The sequence below is a fragment of the Argopecten irradians genome, chromosome 3, assembly GCF_041381155.1.
Source record: "Argopecten irradians isolate NY chromosome 3, Ai_NY, whole genome shotgun sequence".
Classification (NCBI taxonomy): domain Eukaryota; kingdom Metazoa; phylum Mollusca; class Bivalvia; order Pectinida; family Pectinidae; genus Argopecten; species Argopecten irradians.
This window is the reverse complement of record NC_091136.1, coordinates 36,294,167-36,314,355: the sequence shown is the minus strand read 5'-3', so window position 1 is coordinate 36,314,355 and position 20,189 is coordinate 36,294,167. Positions and strand designations below refer to the sequence as shown.

The 20,189-nt window shown below is 36.4% G+C and overlaps 1 protein-coding gene across 1 annotated transcript in view; it reads right to left on the bottom strand.

Annotated features, from left to right (window-relative positions):
• LOC138318423 (tetratricopeptide repeat protein 13-like) overlaps positions 1-18,999 on the bottom strand; it is a 33,519-nt gene extending 14,520 nt beyond the window's left edge. The window contains exons 1-18 of the mRNA XM_069260759.1: positions 18,707-18,999; positions 16,783-16,877; positions 16,331-16,406; positions 15,908-15,978; positions 15,585-15,650; positions 9,535-9,627; positions 9,234-9,350; positions 7,856-7,969; positions 7,630-7,712; positions 6,957-7,098; positions 6,607-6,711; positions 5,926-5,992; positions 4,617-4,776; positions 2,481-2,652; positions 2,209-2,245; positions 1,648-1,789; positions 818-901; positions 516-597 (exon numbers count right to left, since the gene is read on the bottom strand). Coding sequence (XP_069116860.1) covers positions 516-597; positions 818-901; positions 1,648-1,789; positions 2,209-2,245; positions 2,481-2,652; positions 4,617-4,776; positions 5,926-5,992; positions 6,607-6,711; positions 6,957-7,098; positions 7,630-7,712; positions 7,856-7,969; positions 9,234-9,350; positions 9,535-9,627; positions 15,585-15,650; positions 15,908-15,978; positions 16,331-16,406; positions 16,783-16,877; positions 18,707-18,965 — 1,965 coding nt within the window. The 5' untranslated portion in view covers positions 18,966-18,999. The remainder of the gene's footprint in view (positions 1-515; positions 598-817; positions 902-1,647; positions 1,790-2,208; positions 2,246-2,480; positions 2,653-4,616; positions 4,777-5,925; positions 5,993-6,606; positions 6,712-6,956; positions 7,099-7,629; positions 7,713-7,855; positions 7,970-9,233; positions 9,351-9,534; positions 9,628-15,584; positions 15,651-15,907; positions 15,979-16,330; positions 16,407-16,782; positions 16,878-18,706) is intronic.
• Positions 19,000-20,189: the final 1,190 nt, after the last annotated feature.

The window sequence follows — 20,189 nt, the reverse complement described above, 5'->3', positions numbered from 1 at the left end:
TTTACCAGGTAAAATTTATATAAAACATTTACAGGAATAATATTTACCAGGTAAAATTTAGATAAAACATTTACAGGAATCATATTTACCAGGTAAAATTTATATAAAACATTTACAGGAATCAAATTTACCAGGTAAAATTTATATAAAACATTTACAAGAATTTTAAACCAAATGAATACAATGCACTTACTGCAACTTTTATAACATGTCATTGAATGCTCTAAATATGGTGTTGTTACTCTTTCTGCCCAATACAAGATGGCAAATTCAAGATGGGATAAGGTGTCATTGTCTTGTTCCTTCTTTTTCAAGAGAGGATCATAAATATAGGAATTATGACTAAATTTTTGCTGGTTTTCAGTAAAAGAGGGATAATTTTTAGTTATTCATACATGTGTTTCAAGATGAAGTTGTTATTCACATTAATCAGTATGTAAATACTGTATTGTAAAAAAACTGCTATAAACATACAACAAAAATAAATAAATTCCTTAGTATTCAGGTATACTTACTTTAGCTATATCAAGTAAATCTTCACACGTTTTAGCTTTTTCTATCTCTCTTTTTAAACCAGGATATGTGACTGTTCCTTCACTGTCAAAGCAGATACAGATACACGTCAAATAGTTACAGTGGATGAACTGTATGACAGTAAAATGCTCAAATACATTACTATAACAATCAATTTCAGATGTAATGTCTTATTTGATTGGTCAAAGCAAACATCATTTCAAATTCAAAACACAATAAAGTAGTCCTTATTTTAGTACAGATATCTTTATGACATATATCAACAGAAAACTATTGTACATACCCAGAGGAGTGTTCCAACATAGTCTTGCCTAACTTAAACACCAGGTCAAAGTACTGCAACACCTTTACATTATAAACTGAACCCCTGTAAAACAAAAGACAATAATGTTGATTATTGTTTTGATGTTTTTGCTGCTGAAGTGTTGGAGAGAAGAATGAAATGGAACACAACATGATGGAATGGTTTGGAACAGGAGCAGAATGGTTTGAGATACAACAGAAGTAGAATGGATACAGCAGGAGTGGAATGGACACAACAGTAGCAGAATGGACACAGGATGGAATGGTTTGGGACACAAATGGATGGAATGGGATGGGACACAATTGGATGGAATGGGATGGGACACAAATGGATGGAATAGGATAGGACACAAATGGATGGAATGGGACACAAATGGATGGAATGGGATGGGACACAAATGGATGGAATGGGATGGGACACAAATGGATGGAATGGGATGGGACACAAATGGATTGAATGGTTGGGACACAAATGGATGGAATGGGATGGGACACAAATGGATGGAATGGATGGGACACAAATGGATGAATGGTGGACACAAATGGATGAATGGGTGGGACACAAATGGATGGATGGGACACAAATGGGGAATGGGATGGGACACAAATGGATGGAATGGGATGGGACACAAATGGATGAGACACAATGGATGGAATGGGATGGGACACAAATGGATGGAATGGGATGGGACACAAATGGATGGAATGGGATGGGACACAAATGGATGAGAAACAACACGACAGACATGAGTAGCAAACACTGTCTTCCTATTTTATTGTAGGGACATAACATAAAGATATGTTTATAACCTGATAAAGCTGATGTCTGTCCTGTAGCCATCAGTAGTATGATCAGGCATCGTGTCCAGCCACAGTACTGCCTGTTCTGGATCAACCAGTCGGCGGTACTTCACTGCCACATCAAATATCTCTCTCCAAGTTAGTGATCGATCTGTAACATAAAAACAAATATTACTTCTATGAACAAACATAACTATGGTTGAAGAAAACTAGTTCATATGTGGTAGATTTTGCAAAGAAACTCAAGAAAATAAAGTTGTAATAATCAAAAGGCCACTCCACAAATAAACCAGAAGTGGCTGTCAATCAAACCTGGTCTTGTAAAACTTGTTATCAAAGCAGAAAGTCAGTTCACTTTTGTTATTATAGTTTTTGTGGCTTTTTTTTAATATCAAAATCAATGAATTTACATCCCCATGAAAAATATTCATCCCGCATTTTCAATAATAGATTCTAGCTGTACAGAATAATGCTATTTTAAAATAAGTGACTCCTAAAAATTATGTCTTATTAATTATTTTATCAAATTAATTTTGTCATTTTAATAATGTAATCTAATTATGTACCAACCCATTTGTTTGTTCTGGCGTAATCCTTTCCATCTAGCCTACAATAAGAAAATCAAATAATAAAAGTAAAATATAGGTTTTTTTAGATCTTAATAAATTCCTTTCAGAATATTTAAGATCTTAATAAATTCCTTTCAGAATAAATATAATTTAGAAACAATAAAACTAACTCTAATAGAATAGATAAGTAAAAAGTCATCATTTATAGCATAAACTTTAAGTTTGCAATGTTGATTTTCCTTAAATATTTTTTATGATCTTAACAGTACTTACCTCTAAGATTTGTGATATATGTATTGATGCCAATCCCATGGCCATATTAAGTTTTCTGTTTGGAGAGTAGCCGTCTGTATTCACCTGGGTCAACATCCCTATCTTATCTGCTTTACATATCAAATTCTGTATATTACTAGGATATTGATTGAGTTCTGTTGGAACTACATCTCTGAAATAAAGACAAAAACATATGCTTTAACCTCACTAGTAGTGAATAGTAGACAAGATCTACCAACATTTTATAAACATACATGCAATCAACCCACACAAGTATACCACATACTGATGAGCTGATCCTCCATTGATCTTAGCTTTAGATTGGAGTTGTTTGCCTTTTTTCCAATTTTGCAAAAACTAATTTTGTTTCAGTTTACAGATCCCAGAGTATCACTTGACTTATATGTACAGAGAGATACATTCACTGCATGACAAGCAGACATACATGATCTTTGAACTCAGACCCAGAGTGATTGAAATCGGACACTTTAACCACTTGACCATTGTTCCCATTTTTACTCAGATCTTATTTTAATACTAGTACAGGTGAACTCGTTCTCTATCAGTGATTCTTCCCTTCTAATCCGTCAGAAACAAAGTAACTCTGATAGATCAGGTCTCAGGATCATGAACAATCTGAAGTCAAAGACTGTCTTAAGTTTAGACTAAGCCAATCAAAGATGGCGTCACAAAAAGTTAAGTCATTTTTGATTGGCTAATCATAAACTTCAGTCTTAGATTGTTTCATGATCCTGGAACCAGAATGAGGCTGTTTCATTCCGTCAACACTGAGGAAGGGAAGTAACTCTGATAGATCAGAATGTGGTGTACTCTGTTGTACTCACGTTACATCTATTCTTGTGCATCTCACTCACTCTACATCTATTCTTGTGCAACCCACTCACTCTACATCTATTCTTGTGCAACCCACTCACTCTACATCTATTCTTGTGCAACCCACTCACTCTACATCTATTCTTGTGCAACCCACTCACTCTACATCTATTCTTGTGCAACCCACTCACTCTACATCTATTCTTGTGCATCCCACTCACTCTACATCTATTCTTGTGCAACCCACTCACTCTACATCTATTCTTGTGCAACCCACTCACTCTACATCTATTCTTGTGCAACCCACTCACTGTACATCTATTCTTGTGCAACCCACTCACTCTACATATATTCTTGTGCAACCCACTCACTCTACATCTATTCTTGTGGATCCCACTCACTCTACATCTATTCTTGTGCAACCCACTCACTCTTCATCTATTCTTGTGCAACCCACTCACTGTACATCTATTCTTGTGCAACCCACTCACTCTACATCTATTCTTGTGCAACCCACTCACTCTACATCTTATTCTTGTGCAACCCACTCACTCTACATCTATTCTTGTGCAACCCACTCACTCTACATCTATTCTTGTGCAACCCACTCACTCTACATCTATTCTTGTGCAACCCACTCACTCTACATCTATTCTTGTGCAACCCACTCACTCTACATCTATTCTTGTGCAACCCACTCATTCTACATCTATTCTTGTGTAACCCACTCACTCTACATCTATTCTTGTGCAACCCACTCACTCTACATCTATTCTTGTGTAACCCACTCACTCTACATCTATTCTTGTGCAACCCACTCACTCTACATCTATTCTTGTGTAACCCACTCACTCTACATCTATTCTTGTGCAACCCACTCACTCTACATCTATTCTTGTGCAACCCACTCACTCTACATCTATTCTTGTGCAACCCACTCACTCTACATCTATTCTTGTGCAACCCACTCACTCTACATCTATTCTTGTGCAACCCACTCACTCTACATCTATTCTTGTGCAACCCACTCACTCTACATCTATTCTTGTGCAACCCACTCACTCTACATCTATTCTTGTGCAACCCACTCACTCTACATCTATTCTTGTGCAACCCACTCACTCTACATCTATTCTTGTGTAACCCACTCACTCTACATCTATTCTTGTGCAACCCACTCACTCTACATCTATTCTTGTGCAACCCACTCACTCTACATCTATTCTTGTGCAACCCACTCACTCTACATCTATTCTTGTGCAACCCACTCACTCTACATCTATTCTTGTGCAACCCACTCACTTTATATCTGGCTGTAGACCTGGCTGTTCTTTGTATGCATTTCGGAACTGGAATGGTAAAAGTTTGGCCCAGTGGTCCCGGAATTCCTCTGATAACTCTTCATCGAGTTTTAGTTCCTGGATGGGCTGATCCAGATGGGAATGTAGATACCGCACATATTCTGTGTGTGTATACAATGTAGTTAGGTCAAACATGAAACTATTACTTATTCTAGAGATATTAAACCACTTGAGACATCACCTATCTGAGTCAAACTAAGTTGTGACAACTTGTGCCTAATCCTCATTGTTATATTTGAACAATAATAATATGTTATATTTTATACTACAAAACTTTCAATATTTAATCATTAAACAAGAGGCCCATGGGCCTTAACGGTCATCTGACTATTAGCACAACACAATGTAGTCGTTTAAAGATTTTAGCATATTTGACCTGTGACCTTGAATGAAGATCAAGATCATTCATTTGAACAAACTTGGTAGCCCTTCATCCCAGCATGTCACAGGCCCAATATCAGGTCTCTATGCCTCCTAGTTATTCTTAAGTAGTCGTTTAAAGATTTTAACCTTTTTGACCCCTGTGACTTTGAATGAAGGTCAAGGTCATTCATTTGAACAAACTTGGCAGCCCTTCACCCCAGCATACTACATGCCCAATATCAGTACCCTGGGCCTACTGGTTCTTGAGAAGAAGTTGTTTAAAGATTTTAGCCTTTTTTACCCCTGTGACTTTGAATGAAGATCAAGGTCATTCATTTGAACAAACTTGATAGCCCTTCATCCAAGCATGTTACGGGCCCAATATCAGGTCTCTAGGCCTCTAAGTTATTCACAAGAAGTTGTTTAAAGGATATTTAGCCTATTTGACCCCTGTGACCTTGAATGAAGGTCAAGGTCATTCATTTGAACAAACTTGGTAGCACTTCATCCCAGCATGCTACATCTTAAATATCAGTACCTTGGGCCTTCTGGGTCTTGAGAAGAAGTCGTTTAAAGTTTTTAGCCTTTTTGACCCCTGTGACCTTGAATGAAGGTCAAGGTCATTCATTTGAACAAACTTGGTAGCCCTTTGCCCCAGCATGCTACAGGCCAAATATCAGTACCCTGGGCCTTTCGGTTATTGAGTAGAAGTTGTTTGAATGAAAAGTTTGCGGACGGCGCACGGCGCACGACGACGGACGGTACATGATGACAATAGGTCATCCTGACCGTTCGGGTCAGATGACCTAAAAACCAAATTTTAATAAAAGACCAGAATTAACTTTAAAAAAGCTAAATAAAGAAATAACATTAAAGATGATACAAACCTCTTAAATAATGTGCTTTCAAAAACTCTGGTGAAGCTCTAATAACATTGGAATTTTTTACCATGACCTACAAAAGACGGAAAATTACTATATGATTTTTCAATACAATATCATGTACAATGTATAAATTTATGTGATTTTAGTTAATTCTAAACGCAGAAAATATGCAGAACTACCTTTAATAGAGGTTCTTACATGAGTGACTATGTGATACGGAATTTATCAAACAATTCAATAATTTGATAAGTTTGATAAATTTCATATCACATAGTCACGAGTGTAAGATTCTATTTATCACATAACATTTATTCATAGAAATATAAGCAAACCTTTAAATTTCGTTTCTATATAAAACAGTAGAAATCCGGCTCGGATGTGACATTTTCGTCTACTGAAACAATCAGGCGACGTCATATTATGACGTCAAATCTATATGTGATGTCATAATAGTGTTATTACACATGTGTCTTACGATATTTATGACATGGCCGTATTACATGGCTGGACGGGCCAGTTATGTGATAAATAATTGGTTGTTCTAATTTTTCCATCTCTTTCATGTACAGTGTACTAGATAGTTATCTATAAAGATTTTTTTGTGTGATATCAATATCTTACTGTCCAGCTTGGCTCTAAATATGGTATAAAAAGTACAGTAACTATTATCCTGGATAAACTTACTTTTGTTGTTGCCTTAACACTGTCGTAGAACCTGCCCACAGCTGCATCACACAGCGCCAACATGTACTGGCAATTAATGTTTTCTGAGTCTAATTCCAGACATTTCTACACAAACACAAAAATGAAGGTATTAATGAGGAATCTTTCAGTGATCCAATGTATCATTAAATCAGTTATTTAATACATGCTGATGGTTTGAATTCTTGATCCTTTGATCAATGCACATGCACATTCAGAAATCAGTAATTAAAGAAATAAATTCAAGGAATAAAATTGAATCACAACTTTGATTCAAATGGAAATCATTCTTATATTCCATGAATAAAAATTCTCTGAGAAAGTGTGCCTACTTTAAAATCCTGTGCAGCCTTTAAAGTCTCTCCACTGTGGTAAAGCATGTTTCCTCTTAGCTGTAGTGTCTGGCTGTGACTAGGGTTGACATTGAGAGAGTGGTTAAACTTACCACGGGACGCTCGCAGATTACCCAACTCTCTACAATACAGATAGCAATACTGAATAGATGCCTCGTGATGACAGTGAATGGAAATCATTTACAGTGGACCCACAATAATCCGGACACTGATAGTCCGGAAAACTCATCATTCAGACGAAAGTATTGACTATTGACTACACACACTGAATCTGGTAGTCCGGAAAATTAGCAATCTGGATTGTTTGACACAAGAACACAAGTGATCGGATTATCAAGGGTCTACACAAAAAACATATCATTGTGTACAGTTAAATTTTTTACATTTGGTCTGATTTTGAAAGTTTTGTGTTCTCCTGACAGCAGCATTCAAATATGTGCAAGGTATTGATGGTAAAGGAAAACCAGAGTTTTTGGAGAAAACTATACAACTGCAAGTACTGCAAATACTTGGCTACTCTACCTAGATTTCAAACTTACATCACAAAGCTACCATTGTAAGCAAATTAACAGCTACTGTAGCCTCAAACTGAACATGAGATATGGAATTCAAGGATTTCTTTTAAACTAAAAGTCAATAGGGTTCAATTTACCTGAATGCTTGTGCTAAACTTGTAGAAGCATCCACAAAATCAGGTTTTATCTTTAAAACTTCTTTGAAAACTTCTATAGCATTCTGAAAAAAAAAGACAAAAGAGCTAATCAATACATACATAATTATTACAAGTAGCACAAGATGTCAAATTTATTTTTATTATGTTTTTTTTCCAATTTTACTTTCGTAGCAAATTCTATTTATATGAGAAACATGTCACTTACTCGGATTTTACCCCTATAGTATAACGCCAAACCCAGGTGATAGTAAGATGCAAGATATAAGTGATCCTCATTTTTCAGGTTCATCTTGAAATCATCTTCTGCTTCAACAAAATTCTGTAAACAGACAGGAAAACGTTCAAAATGTTAGATTAACAAATTTAAAATTGAATATTGAGTATCTAGTATTTAAATGAAATTTGAATTATTGGCCGATCTTAAGAAAACACGAACCACTATAATAAAATATATATTAAGTCGACAAAGTGGCTAACACTCTGTCACTGGCCTTCGACTGGTGTGCAAATATCAACCAAATACAGGCAGAAATGCTTAATTTGTCATAAAAAAAAGAAAAGTTTTTTTATCTCCAGGACCATTATTCCTCCACCCCAGTGCTATTTGCAAACTAGCCAATCAAATAAGGGAAAAAGGTTCAAATTACTGTCGTGACAGCCTAACCGTTGATGCAGACAGTGACGTACTCGCTGCATAACTTGTACAATACCTATTGCATATTGGGTTACAATATAATGCTAGACACAAGTTGATTGGTTGGTGGGGTGGCTTATAGCGTGTGATATGTGTGATAGATCTATCCTGAACTCATCGGGTATTACCGTATTCATAGAACTGCAGGGTACGTGTGTCCATATTTTCTATTACCTGCAGTTTTTACAACAGACACTTCTTCAAAGAAGTGCAATTGTTGTGGAATGAAGTTCATAGCTCAAGCAATAAATGCGGTCATGCGGTTTTCATGATCTGCTGTCAGTGTTTCAGCCGGGATAGACTGGATAACTTTTCGCATCATTGCTAATTTCTGTGTCTCTACTGGCCATTGGAACTGTTTGCGCCGTTTGAACATTCCTCTCCAATAAACGGGTCATTATTTCATGACTGTTTATTGAAGGTTGCTTTACTTTCTCATATTCTATAAGCTGTATGACTTTATTGGTAATTTTGCTTGGGTTCCGATGAACAGGTGATGGAGTCAAATGTCCCCTGTGCAGTCACATTCATTATAATCTTGTGACAACCTCCTCTCCTCACACAAGTTTTTCTTACTAATCTCATGAAAAGATATTCCTTTATAATGAAGATCAAGTATTTCATGACAAAGTTTACCGTCCGTCAGTACCGCTTTAGCATAAGATCTCCCACACATGTTTTTTTTTATCGGGCGCAGCTATATTGCCTATCATACTCTAGAACATTGTCAGATAAACTCCTCAGATAATGGCGAGGTATCAAATAATTTATTTTGCCAGCGGTAAGGCCGACACGACAGTAAATATTCTGTATTGGACCACAAATTCATGTGGAATTTTGAAAATCTATAAATCAATAAGATACTGTTATGTTGTATATGTTACATTACCTCCAGGAGCAGATGAATAATTCCCCTCATAAAGTAAACTTTACTGTCAGGGTGAAACTCTTCAGCCCGAATCAGGTCCCGCAGGGCCTCATCGTAATCCTTCAGAGCCAAATGTAGCTGTACATAAAGAATACTATATTAGACAGTGATACCTAGACATTTCTTACAATAAAATTCCAACTATTGTTTATAATAAATATCAATTAATAACAAAGAAGAACACAGCAACCTGTACCAAATATTTTAGCCCTCTTCACGCTAAACAACATTCTTCTAAATTATTGATATATGCCATATTTACCTCTGCCCGTCTGGCAAATGGTTCAAACTGTGTTGTACTTCTTTTTATTGCTTCTGTAAAGTCTCGCATAGCACTGATGGCATTACTTCTCTCCTACAACATATAAGATAAAAACGACAGTGGCAAAACCAAACTGGCTATAACTGTATCTATCCCACACTGATGGCATTACTTCTCTCCTACAACATATAAGATAAAAACGACAGTGGCAAAACCAAACTGGCTATAACTGTATCTATCCCACACTGATGGCATTACTTCTCTCCTACAACATATAAGATAAAAACGACAGTGGCAAAACCAAACTGGCTATAACTGTATCTATCCACACACTGATGGCATTACTTCTCTCCTACAACATATAAGATAAAAACGACAGTGGCAAAACCAAACTGGCTATAACTGTATCTATCCCACACTGATGGCATTACTTCTCTCCTACAACATATAAGATAAAAACGACAGTGGCAAAACCAAACTGGCTATAACTGTATCTATCCCACCCTGATGGCATTACTTCCCTCCTACAATATATAAGATAAAAACGACAGTGGCAAAACCAAACTGGCTATAACTGTATCTATCCCACACTGATGGCATTACTTCTCTCCTACAACATATAAGATAAAAAACGACAGTGGCAAAACCAAACTGGCTATAACTGTATCTATCCCACACTGATGGCATTACTTCTCTCCTACAACATATAAGATAAAAACGACCAGTGGCAAAACCAAACTGGCTATAACTGTATCTATCCACACTGATGGCATTACTTCTCTCCTACAATATATAAGATAAAACGACAGTGGCAAAACCAAACTGGCTATAACTGTATCTATCCCACCTGATGGCATTACTTCTCTCCTACAATATATAAGATAAAAACGACAGTGGCAAAACCAAACTGGCTATAACTGTATCTATCCACACACTGATGGCATTACTTCTCTCCTACAACATATAAGATAAAAACGACAGTGGCAAAACCAAACTGGCTATAACTGTATCTATCCACACACTGATGGCATTACTTCTCTCCTACAACATATAAGATAAAACGACAGTGGCAAAACCAAACTGGCTATAACTGTATCTATCCCACACTGATGGCATTACTTCTCTCCTACAACATATAAGATAAAACGACAGTGGCAAAACCAAACTGGCTATAACTGTATCTATCCACACACTGATGGCATTACTTCTCTCCTACAACATATAAGATAAAAACGACAGTGGCAAAACCAAACTGGCTATAACTGTATCTATCCCCACACTGATGGCATTACTTCTCTCCTACAATATATAAGATAAAAACGACAGTGGCAAAACCAAACTGGCTATAACTGTATCTATCCACACACTGATGGCATTACTTCTCTCCTACAACATATATAAGATAAAACGACAGTGGCAAAACCAAACTGGCTATAACTGTATCTATCCCACACCTGATGGCATTACTTCTCTCCTACAATATATAAGATAAAAACGACAGTGGCAAAACCAAACTGGCTATAACTGTATCTATCCCACCTGATGGCATTACTTCTCTCCTACAATATATAAGATAAAACGACAGTGGCAAAACCAAACTGGCTATAACTGTATCTATCCACACACTGATGGCATTACTTCTCTCCTACAACATATAAGATAAAACGACAGTGGCAAAACCAAACTGGCTATAACTGTATCTATCCACACACTGATGGCATTACTTCTCTCCTACAACATATAAGATAAAACGACAGTGGCAAAACCAAACTGGCTATAACTGTATCTATCCACACACTGATGGCATTACTTCTCTCCTACAACATATAAGATAAAACGACAGTGGCAAAACCAAACTGGCTATAACTGTATCTATCCACACACTGATGGCATTACTTCTCTCCTACAACATATAAGATAAAACGACAGTGGCAAAACCAAACTGGCTATAACTGTATCTATCCACACACTGATGGCATTACTTCTCTCCTACAACATATAAGATAAACACGACAGTGGCAAAACCAAACTGGCTATAACTGTATCTATCCACACACTGATGGCATTACTTCTCTCCTACAACATATATTAGATAAAACGACAGTGACAAAACCAAACTGGCTATAACTGTATCTATCCACACACTGATGGCATTACTTCTCTCCTACAACATATAAGATAACACGACAGTGGCAAAACCAAACTGGCTATAACTGTATCTATCCACACACTGATGGCATTACTTCTCTCCTACAATATAAGATAACACGACAGTGGCAAAACCAAACTGGCTATAACTGTATCTATCCACACACTGATGGCATTACTTCTCTCCTACATATAAGATAACACGACACAGTGGCAAAACCAAACTGGCTATAACTGTATCTATCCACACACTGATGGCATTACTTCTCTCCTACAACATATAAGATAACACGACAGTGGCAAAACCAAACTGGCTATAACTGTATCTATCCACACACTGATGGCATTACTTCTCTCCTACAATATATAAGATAAAAACGACAGTGACAAAACCAAACTGGCTATAACTGTATCTATCCACACACTGATGGCATTACTTCTCTCCTACAACATATAAGATAAAAACGACAGTGACAAAACCAAACTGGCTATAACTGTCTCTATCCACACACTGATGGCATTACTTCTCTCCTACAACATATAAGATAAAACGACAGTGGCAAAACCAAACTGGCTATAACTGTATCTATCCACACACTGATGGCATTACTTCTCTCCTACAACATATAAGATAACACGACAGTGGCAAAACCAAACTGGCTATAACTGTATCTATCCACACACTGATGGCATTACTTCTCTCTCCTACAACATATAAGATAAAACGACAGTGGCAAAACCAAACTGGCTATAACTGTATCTATCCCACACTGATGGCATTACTTCTCTCCTACAACATATAAGATAAAACGACAGTGGCAAAACCAAACTGGCTATAACTGTATCTATCCACACACTGATGGCATTACTTCTCTCCTACAACATATAAGATAAAACGACAGTGGCAAAACCAAACTGGCTATAACTGTATCTATCCACACACTGATGGCATTACTTCTCTCCTACAACATATAAGATAAAAACGACAGTGGCAAAACCAAACTGGCTATAACTGTATCTATCCCACACTGATGGCATTACTTCTCTCCTACAACATATAAGATAAAAACGACAGTGGCAAAACCAAACTGGCTATAACTGTATCTATCCCACACTGATGGCATTACTTCTCTCCTACAACATATAAGATAACACGACAGTGGCAAAACCAAACTGGCTATAACTGTATCTATCCACACACTGATGGCATTACTTCTCTCCTACAACATATAAGATAACACGACAGTGGCAAAACCAAACTGGCTATAACTGTATCTATCCCACACTGATGGCATTACTTCTCTCCTACAACATATAAGATAACACGACAGTGGCAAAACCAAACTGGCTATAACTGTATCTATCCCACACTGATGGCATTACTTCTCTCCTACAACATATAAGATAAAAACGACAGTGGCAAAACCAAACTGGCTATAACTGTATCTATCCACACACTGATGGCATTACTTCTCTCCTACAACATATAAGATAACACGACAGTGGCAAAACCAAACTGGCTATAACTGTATCTATCCACACACTGATGGCATTACTTCTCTCCTACAACATATAAGATAACACGACAGTGGCAAAACCAAACTGGCTATAACTGTATCTATCCACACACTGATGGCATTACTTCTCTCCTACAACATATAAGATAACACGACAGTGACAAAACCAAACTGGCTATAACTGTATCTATCCACACACTGACAAAACCAAACTGGCTATAACTGTATCTATCCACACACTGATGGCATTACTTCTCTCCTACAACATATAAGATAAAACGACAGTGGCAAAACCAAACTGGCTATAACTGTATCTATCCACACACTGATGGCATTACTTCTCTCCTACATATAAGATAACACGACAGTGACAAAACCAAACTGGCTATAACTGTATCTATCCACACACTGATGGCATTACTTCTCTCCTACAACATATAAGATAAAACGACAGTGGCAAAACCAAACTGGCTATAACTGTATCTATCCACACACTGATGGCATTACTTCTCTCCTACAACATATAAGATAACACGACAGTGGCAAAACCAAACTGGCTATAACTGTATCTATCCACACACTGATGGCATTACTTCTCTCCTACAACATATAAGATAAAACGACAGTGGCAAAACCAAACTGGCTATAACTGTATCTATCCACACACTGATGGCATTACTTCTCTCCTACAACATATAAGATAACACGACAGTGGCAAAACCAAACTGGCTATAACTGTATCTATCCACACACTGATGGCATTACTTCTCTCCTACAACATATAAGATAACACGACAGTGGCAAAACCAAACTGGCTATAACTGTATCTATCCACACACTGATGGCATTACTTCTCTCCTACAACATATAAGATAACACGACAGTGGCAAAACCAAACTGGCTATAACTGTATCTATCCACACACTGATGGCATTACTTCTCTCCTACAACATATAAGATAAAAACGACAGTGGCAAAACCAAACTGGCTATAACTGTATCTATCCCACACTGATGGCATTACTTCTCTCCTACAACATATAAGATAACACGACAGTGGCAAAACCAAACTGGCTATAACTGTATCTATCCACACACTGATGGCATTACTTCTCTCCTACAACATATAAGATAACACGACAGTGGCAAAACCAAACTGGCTATAACTGTATCTATCCACACACTGATGGCATTACTTCTCTCCTACAACATATAAGATAAAACGACAGTGACAAAACCAAACTGGCTATAACTGTATCTATCCACACACTGATGGCATTACTTCTCTCCTACATATAAGATAACACGACAGTGGCAAAACCAAACTGGCTATAACTGTATCTATCCACACACTGATGGCATTACTTCTCTCCTACATATAAGATAACACGACAGTGACAAAACCAAACTGGCTATAACTGTATCTATCCACACACTGATGGCATTACTTCTCTCCTACATATAAGATAACACGACAGTGGCAAAACCAAACTGGCTATAACTGTATCTATCCACACACTGATGGCATTACTTCTCTCCTACAACATATAAGATAAAACGACAGTGGCAAAACCAAACTGGCTATAACTGTATCTATCCACACACTGATGGCATTACTTCTCTCCTACACATATAAGATAAAACGACAGTGGCAAAACCTAACATATATATAAATAAAACGACGTGGCAAAACCAAACTGGCTATAACTGAATCTATCCACACACTGATGGCATTACTTCTCTCCTACAATATATAAGATAAAACGACAGTGGCAAAACCAAACTGGCTATAACTGTATCTATCCCACCCTGATGGCATTACTTCTCTCCTACAACATATAAGATAAAACGACAGTGGCAAAACCAAACTGGCTATAACTGAATCTATCCACACACTGATGGCATTACTTCTCTCCTACAACATATAAGATAACACGACAGTGGCAAAACCAAGCTGGCTATAACTGTATCTATCCACACACTGATGGCATTACTTCTCTCCTACAACATATACGATAAAACGACAGTGGCAAAACCAAACTGGCTATCTATCCACACACAGAGAAAATAAAAGTAGAAATGAATTGTTATATCTCGGCCTCAGGAAATTGATATGTTCATTATGGCACTTTGTGCAAGCTTCAGATTTAAGGCCCATTGCTAGAAACTGGACAACAGAAATGTTTTTAGGAATTTGTCAATTCTTCTGCTGGTATAAATACAGCTCAGAATCAAATCATTGATATTTTTCTGTCTATAAAATGACATGCAGAAACATTTGACATATGACAATCCTCACTTTCACATATCAATTTTAGACCTCCTGGACATTTTTTTAATCAAAACCCAAAAGATAAAGGTAAAATGCTAACAATATGGTACACACCTTGACACCTTTCCTTACATGAGCCACTCCAAGTATGTAGTAAGCTGCCATTGCATTAGGTTTATCCTGAAAACACAATCAAAACTGGATACTGAATCTCATTTTGCTAGTCATTTAACAACAGCATCTTTGCATTAACTTATTGGCAAAACTAAAATAGAAATTAGAAAATAGAAATGAAAGATTTATAGGGATGAATATTTCTGTATATCATATACAGATATATAAATATAATTAATAGCATAAACTCAGATATTCAACTCTTGATCACTTTTAAATATTTTCTCTTATATTATTATGTATACATTTGTATAGAGTCTTACCTTTATTACGCTGAGAAGAATTTTGATAGCATCCTCAAGACTTCCAGAGTTCATCAGAACTATCCCTAAAGCTGCAAAGTAAAAATCATCAAATTCAAGAATATAATAGTCAGACTAGATCAGATATTGGCTGATTCTGAAATAGATAACTATATTCTGATGAAACTGGTATTATTTACAGGTACTTAAAACGTAGATGCAATGCCATCTTTCGTTTTTTCTGTACTTTAACTAACAAATTATGAGCGCTTTTTTTGGCTGGGGTAAAAAAAAAAAAGTGGCTGAAATGAAATGAGAAACATATACTTTTCCTGTATATTGAAATGTACAACTGAGAAATTACCAAAGTATAATAATATATAGAATAGAGCTTTAAAATACCAACAAGCTAATAAATAATTTGTTAAGGTTTAGACTTCTTACCCAATTTCTTATCAGTTTCAACATCTCCAGTTGCCATTGGAACAAAACCTTTTTCTACCATTACATCAGCAAGATCCTAAAAAACAGAAAGTGAAGATATCTCCATTGTGTCCTTTTGTTATTCAGTTCTATGAGTATTTTATGGTGTAAAGATCTTAAAATCTTTACATCATTTTAAGTTATAGACATTGATTTCTTAAAAAGCTATCCTACACATTAGTGTATGAGTGACGTAACCATGCCACCTAGTATCAACAATTAGAGTGATCAAGATGGACAGCAGCCATTGTAAGCTCTTGTTTACCTTAAATATATAGGTTGTGTGTAAAAGTTTATAAATTTTGTATTTAACACTTGCATTATAATTTCATGGTCTTAGGAAAGATAAGATTTATTTACGTTTTGCAATTACAGTCAATTTAACCCATTTTAAAACATTGATCAGTGTATACCTCAGGTTCATGGCTGCAGGCAGAATCTTTAGAGCAATGACCAGTATCCTTGAAAGATGAGCAAAGGCCTTCAGGTAGATCAGCGCTTGCATCATCTAAAATTGTCAACATATATCATGTTACATGTATAGTTACTGTAGTGATGTCAATTTCATTGATGTACATATCCTCAGTTACATATTGTATATTATCAAATTACCCCCTCCATGCCTAAATTGTAAGCAAATTAGAATGGCTCACATCTTCGACACGGCTCACTTGGCTGCCATGATGATTTTCATTAGAAAGTCTCGCATTCCAAATATGGCAGTTTACCCTTTAGGAATGACCAACAATTTTTTACAATGAAAGAAATAGAATGTTACAGAGTTTTTAACTTCCAAATAATACTTAAAGATGCTCCACCGCTGACAAATGGTATTTTTTCACTATCAAAAACAACAGCAGATGATTTAGTATTTTTCTTCAGTTACAAAAGTTACTTACTTTACACCATTACCGCCATTGAAAAGTTTGAGCTTCTAATTTTACTTAAAGTTAAAAATATAAAAAAATTGTTAATTGCATCCCGAAAAAAATCTGTGGCACTATATCCTATATGGAATGAAGTACTGATTGTGCATGACCAAAAGGAAAAAAAATTATTTTATATTGTTTTTTGTGTTAATTAGACTGATGTATACACGATTAAACACTAATTCTTGTTTAAATGATGAATATCATTTATGCTCTGTTGGCGGTGGAGCATCTTTACATTTTTTTCAGTTTCACAATGTTTATTTTTAGTTTATTGCCTTTTTAAACTTCAAAAACATTTTATTTGTTGAGTGTTCAAACATGGTTGTGTATTTGACCAGAATTATATGTGTGTTGTGTTGGCTTTGGATTTTCAAAATAATAGTTGAGGAAATGTTATAATCGGCTGTTTTGTGAATTAAATATTAATCATATTTGTCAGAACAGTACAGTTACATACGGATAATATCCGAAAAATATATTTTTATCAGCCTGAAAGTACCCGATGTGGATCACATCGGGGCTTGCAACACAATCGGCAACAGGGTGCAGTTTTTTGTTCTATCATCTAATATGTGATTACTCCAACAATGTTAGAGATATAGCACGACGAGACACTTTTGGAACATTAAGTCGTGTCTAACCTCTAACTTCCGATAGGCCATTTACCCGATGCTGAGGGTAACATCAATGTCAAATACCTACCTCTTTTTCATAAATCAACAAGTATTTTGACAAAATCAGCCGTAAAATCCATCTAAAACAAATATTTACATCTCCTAACGTATCCATCAAAAATAAATATTTACATCTCCTAATGTAAACTTTCGTGACCCAGACAAAACTTCATGATGAAAGCGATCCGGTCGGTAAACTAAATAGAAGAAACGAATTGCAAAGTCCCCAAACGCTTGATCTGCCTTTACTTTTACTTGCATTATGCCCGCTTGAATTCACGTTCCGTTTTTTGCAGTAACCGGCCGCCATATTTAAAACTTGGTCAAAATGTTACGGAAAGGATTCATCATATCTAATCCGCTAAAATACTATTTTATGAGGCCTCAAGTTATGGTTTTCCTAGATAAATGGGATAATTAATACCAAAACTGTAAGTACACATCAATGTTATCACTGTTGGAGGTATAAATATTGATATTATTGCACTTTTCCATCTGCCTTCATCTGACGTCGGAAGCTGCATCAAAGAAATAACCCTTCGGAAATGAGAGTCAACAGTCAGCAAAATAGCGTCTGATAAAATAACGGCTGACCAGTCGACTGTAATGTTATGGGAGTAATTGTAGCTGGTAGTGAAGTCCATCAATGTGAAACACGACAAAATAACATGACATTTCCATTTCTCAGGTTAACGTTTTAATTTTTTTCTATATTAGCCTATTTTGTTTACCACACTGGGAGACGACTTCGCCCACTGCCAGGAAAACATTGGACTCGAGTGCTGTCAACCGTGGCACAGAGTTGACGGGTTTCAATGAACAGAGACTGCACGATTCGCTCCCTTTCACGGGCTCAAGACGCTTCACTTCAAACACTTGAGTAGTACCGTCTTCATTTTCTACCTGCACATTAGCTATTCCGCAAGACTGGTCTGCATAGTTACTTAAAATGATGCATGCAAACACAAACAGAATTTGTTTGACCGCCATGTCATCAAGTAATATTACCTCCAATGAAAGAAGAGTTCCCATGGACTTTGGCCACAGGGGCACGATTTATATTCTTTGTTAAACGCTAATAAAACGTTATTTTATAATAATTAAGATAAATGTATCGAATTATTATTTTTGCTTACAGTACGGCAAAATTAAATGTAATCTGGAGCAAGACTCACATACAGTATGATGTTATATAAGACAAACAAAAAATTACATGTCTGTTTAGGATTATATTGGTAAAAAAAAGGGTCGAAATAGATCGTGATTTTTTTTAGTGTATTTCACTCTAAGATAATGGTCGGAACCGGAGTCTGAGATCGAAATCCCGACTTTTAATTGTTTTTTCGTAGAAAAGTGGGGGGGGGGATTAAGAGTCGGGGGTAAAAAATTAGGGTCGGTCGGGTAACCCTTAATCAGAGATAAATATTTTGGGCCTAAATAAACCGGCCGGAGGTCCCTTTACTGTCAGCATGTTGCAATAGCAATATAGGAGTTTCCAAACTCCCTTATATATGTTTTATGCCCATAAACGGTACACGTGTATGTCTATAGTGATTTCGGCCAATATTCAGGTGACTTGTAAATTTATTTCGAAGAAAGAATGGATTTAAAAGACACTCCTGACATTTAGAAAAAGTTCACTGTATTCGTCTTTCCCCTTTCTACCTTTTCTACTTTTCTGCAGACTACCTTGGCAATAGTCGTATAGGAAATTAATTAGTTAGATATAGTGTCATGGTAGCCATCTTGATTTATCAACCAGAAATGAAACAAAACTTTGTCAAGATCATATCAGGTTCATTTCAAGAAAGTTTCAGCCAAATCGCACATGTATAACTTGAGAAGTTCAAAATATGTTTTAAAGATGGTGGCCATCTTGGATTTCGGATCGACCCGAAAAATAACAACACTTGGTCGGGAGCATGTCAGGATCATTTAATGCAAGTTTAGCTGAACCGCACGAGTAGGACTTGAGAAGAAGTTCAAAATGTGTTTTCAAAATGGCGGCTGTGGCGGCCATCTGGGATTTCGGATCGACCCGAAATATAACAACACTTGGTCGGGACCATGGTAGGATAATTTCATTCAAGTTTCAGCTTAATTGCACTGTTAGAACTTGAGAAGATTAAGTTCAAAATGTAAAAAGTTAACGCACGGCGGACGACGGCGGATGAAACATGACAACTTCAGGTTAGATGACCTAATAATGAAATT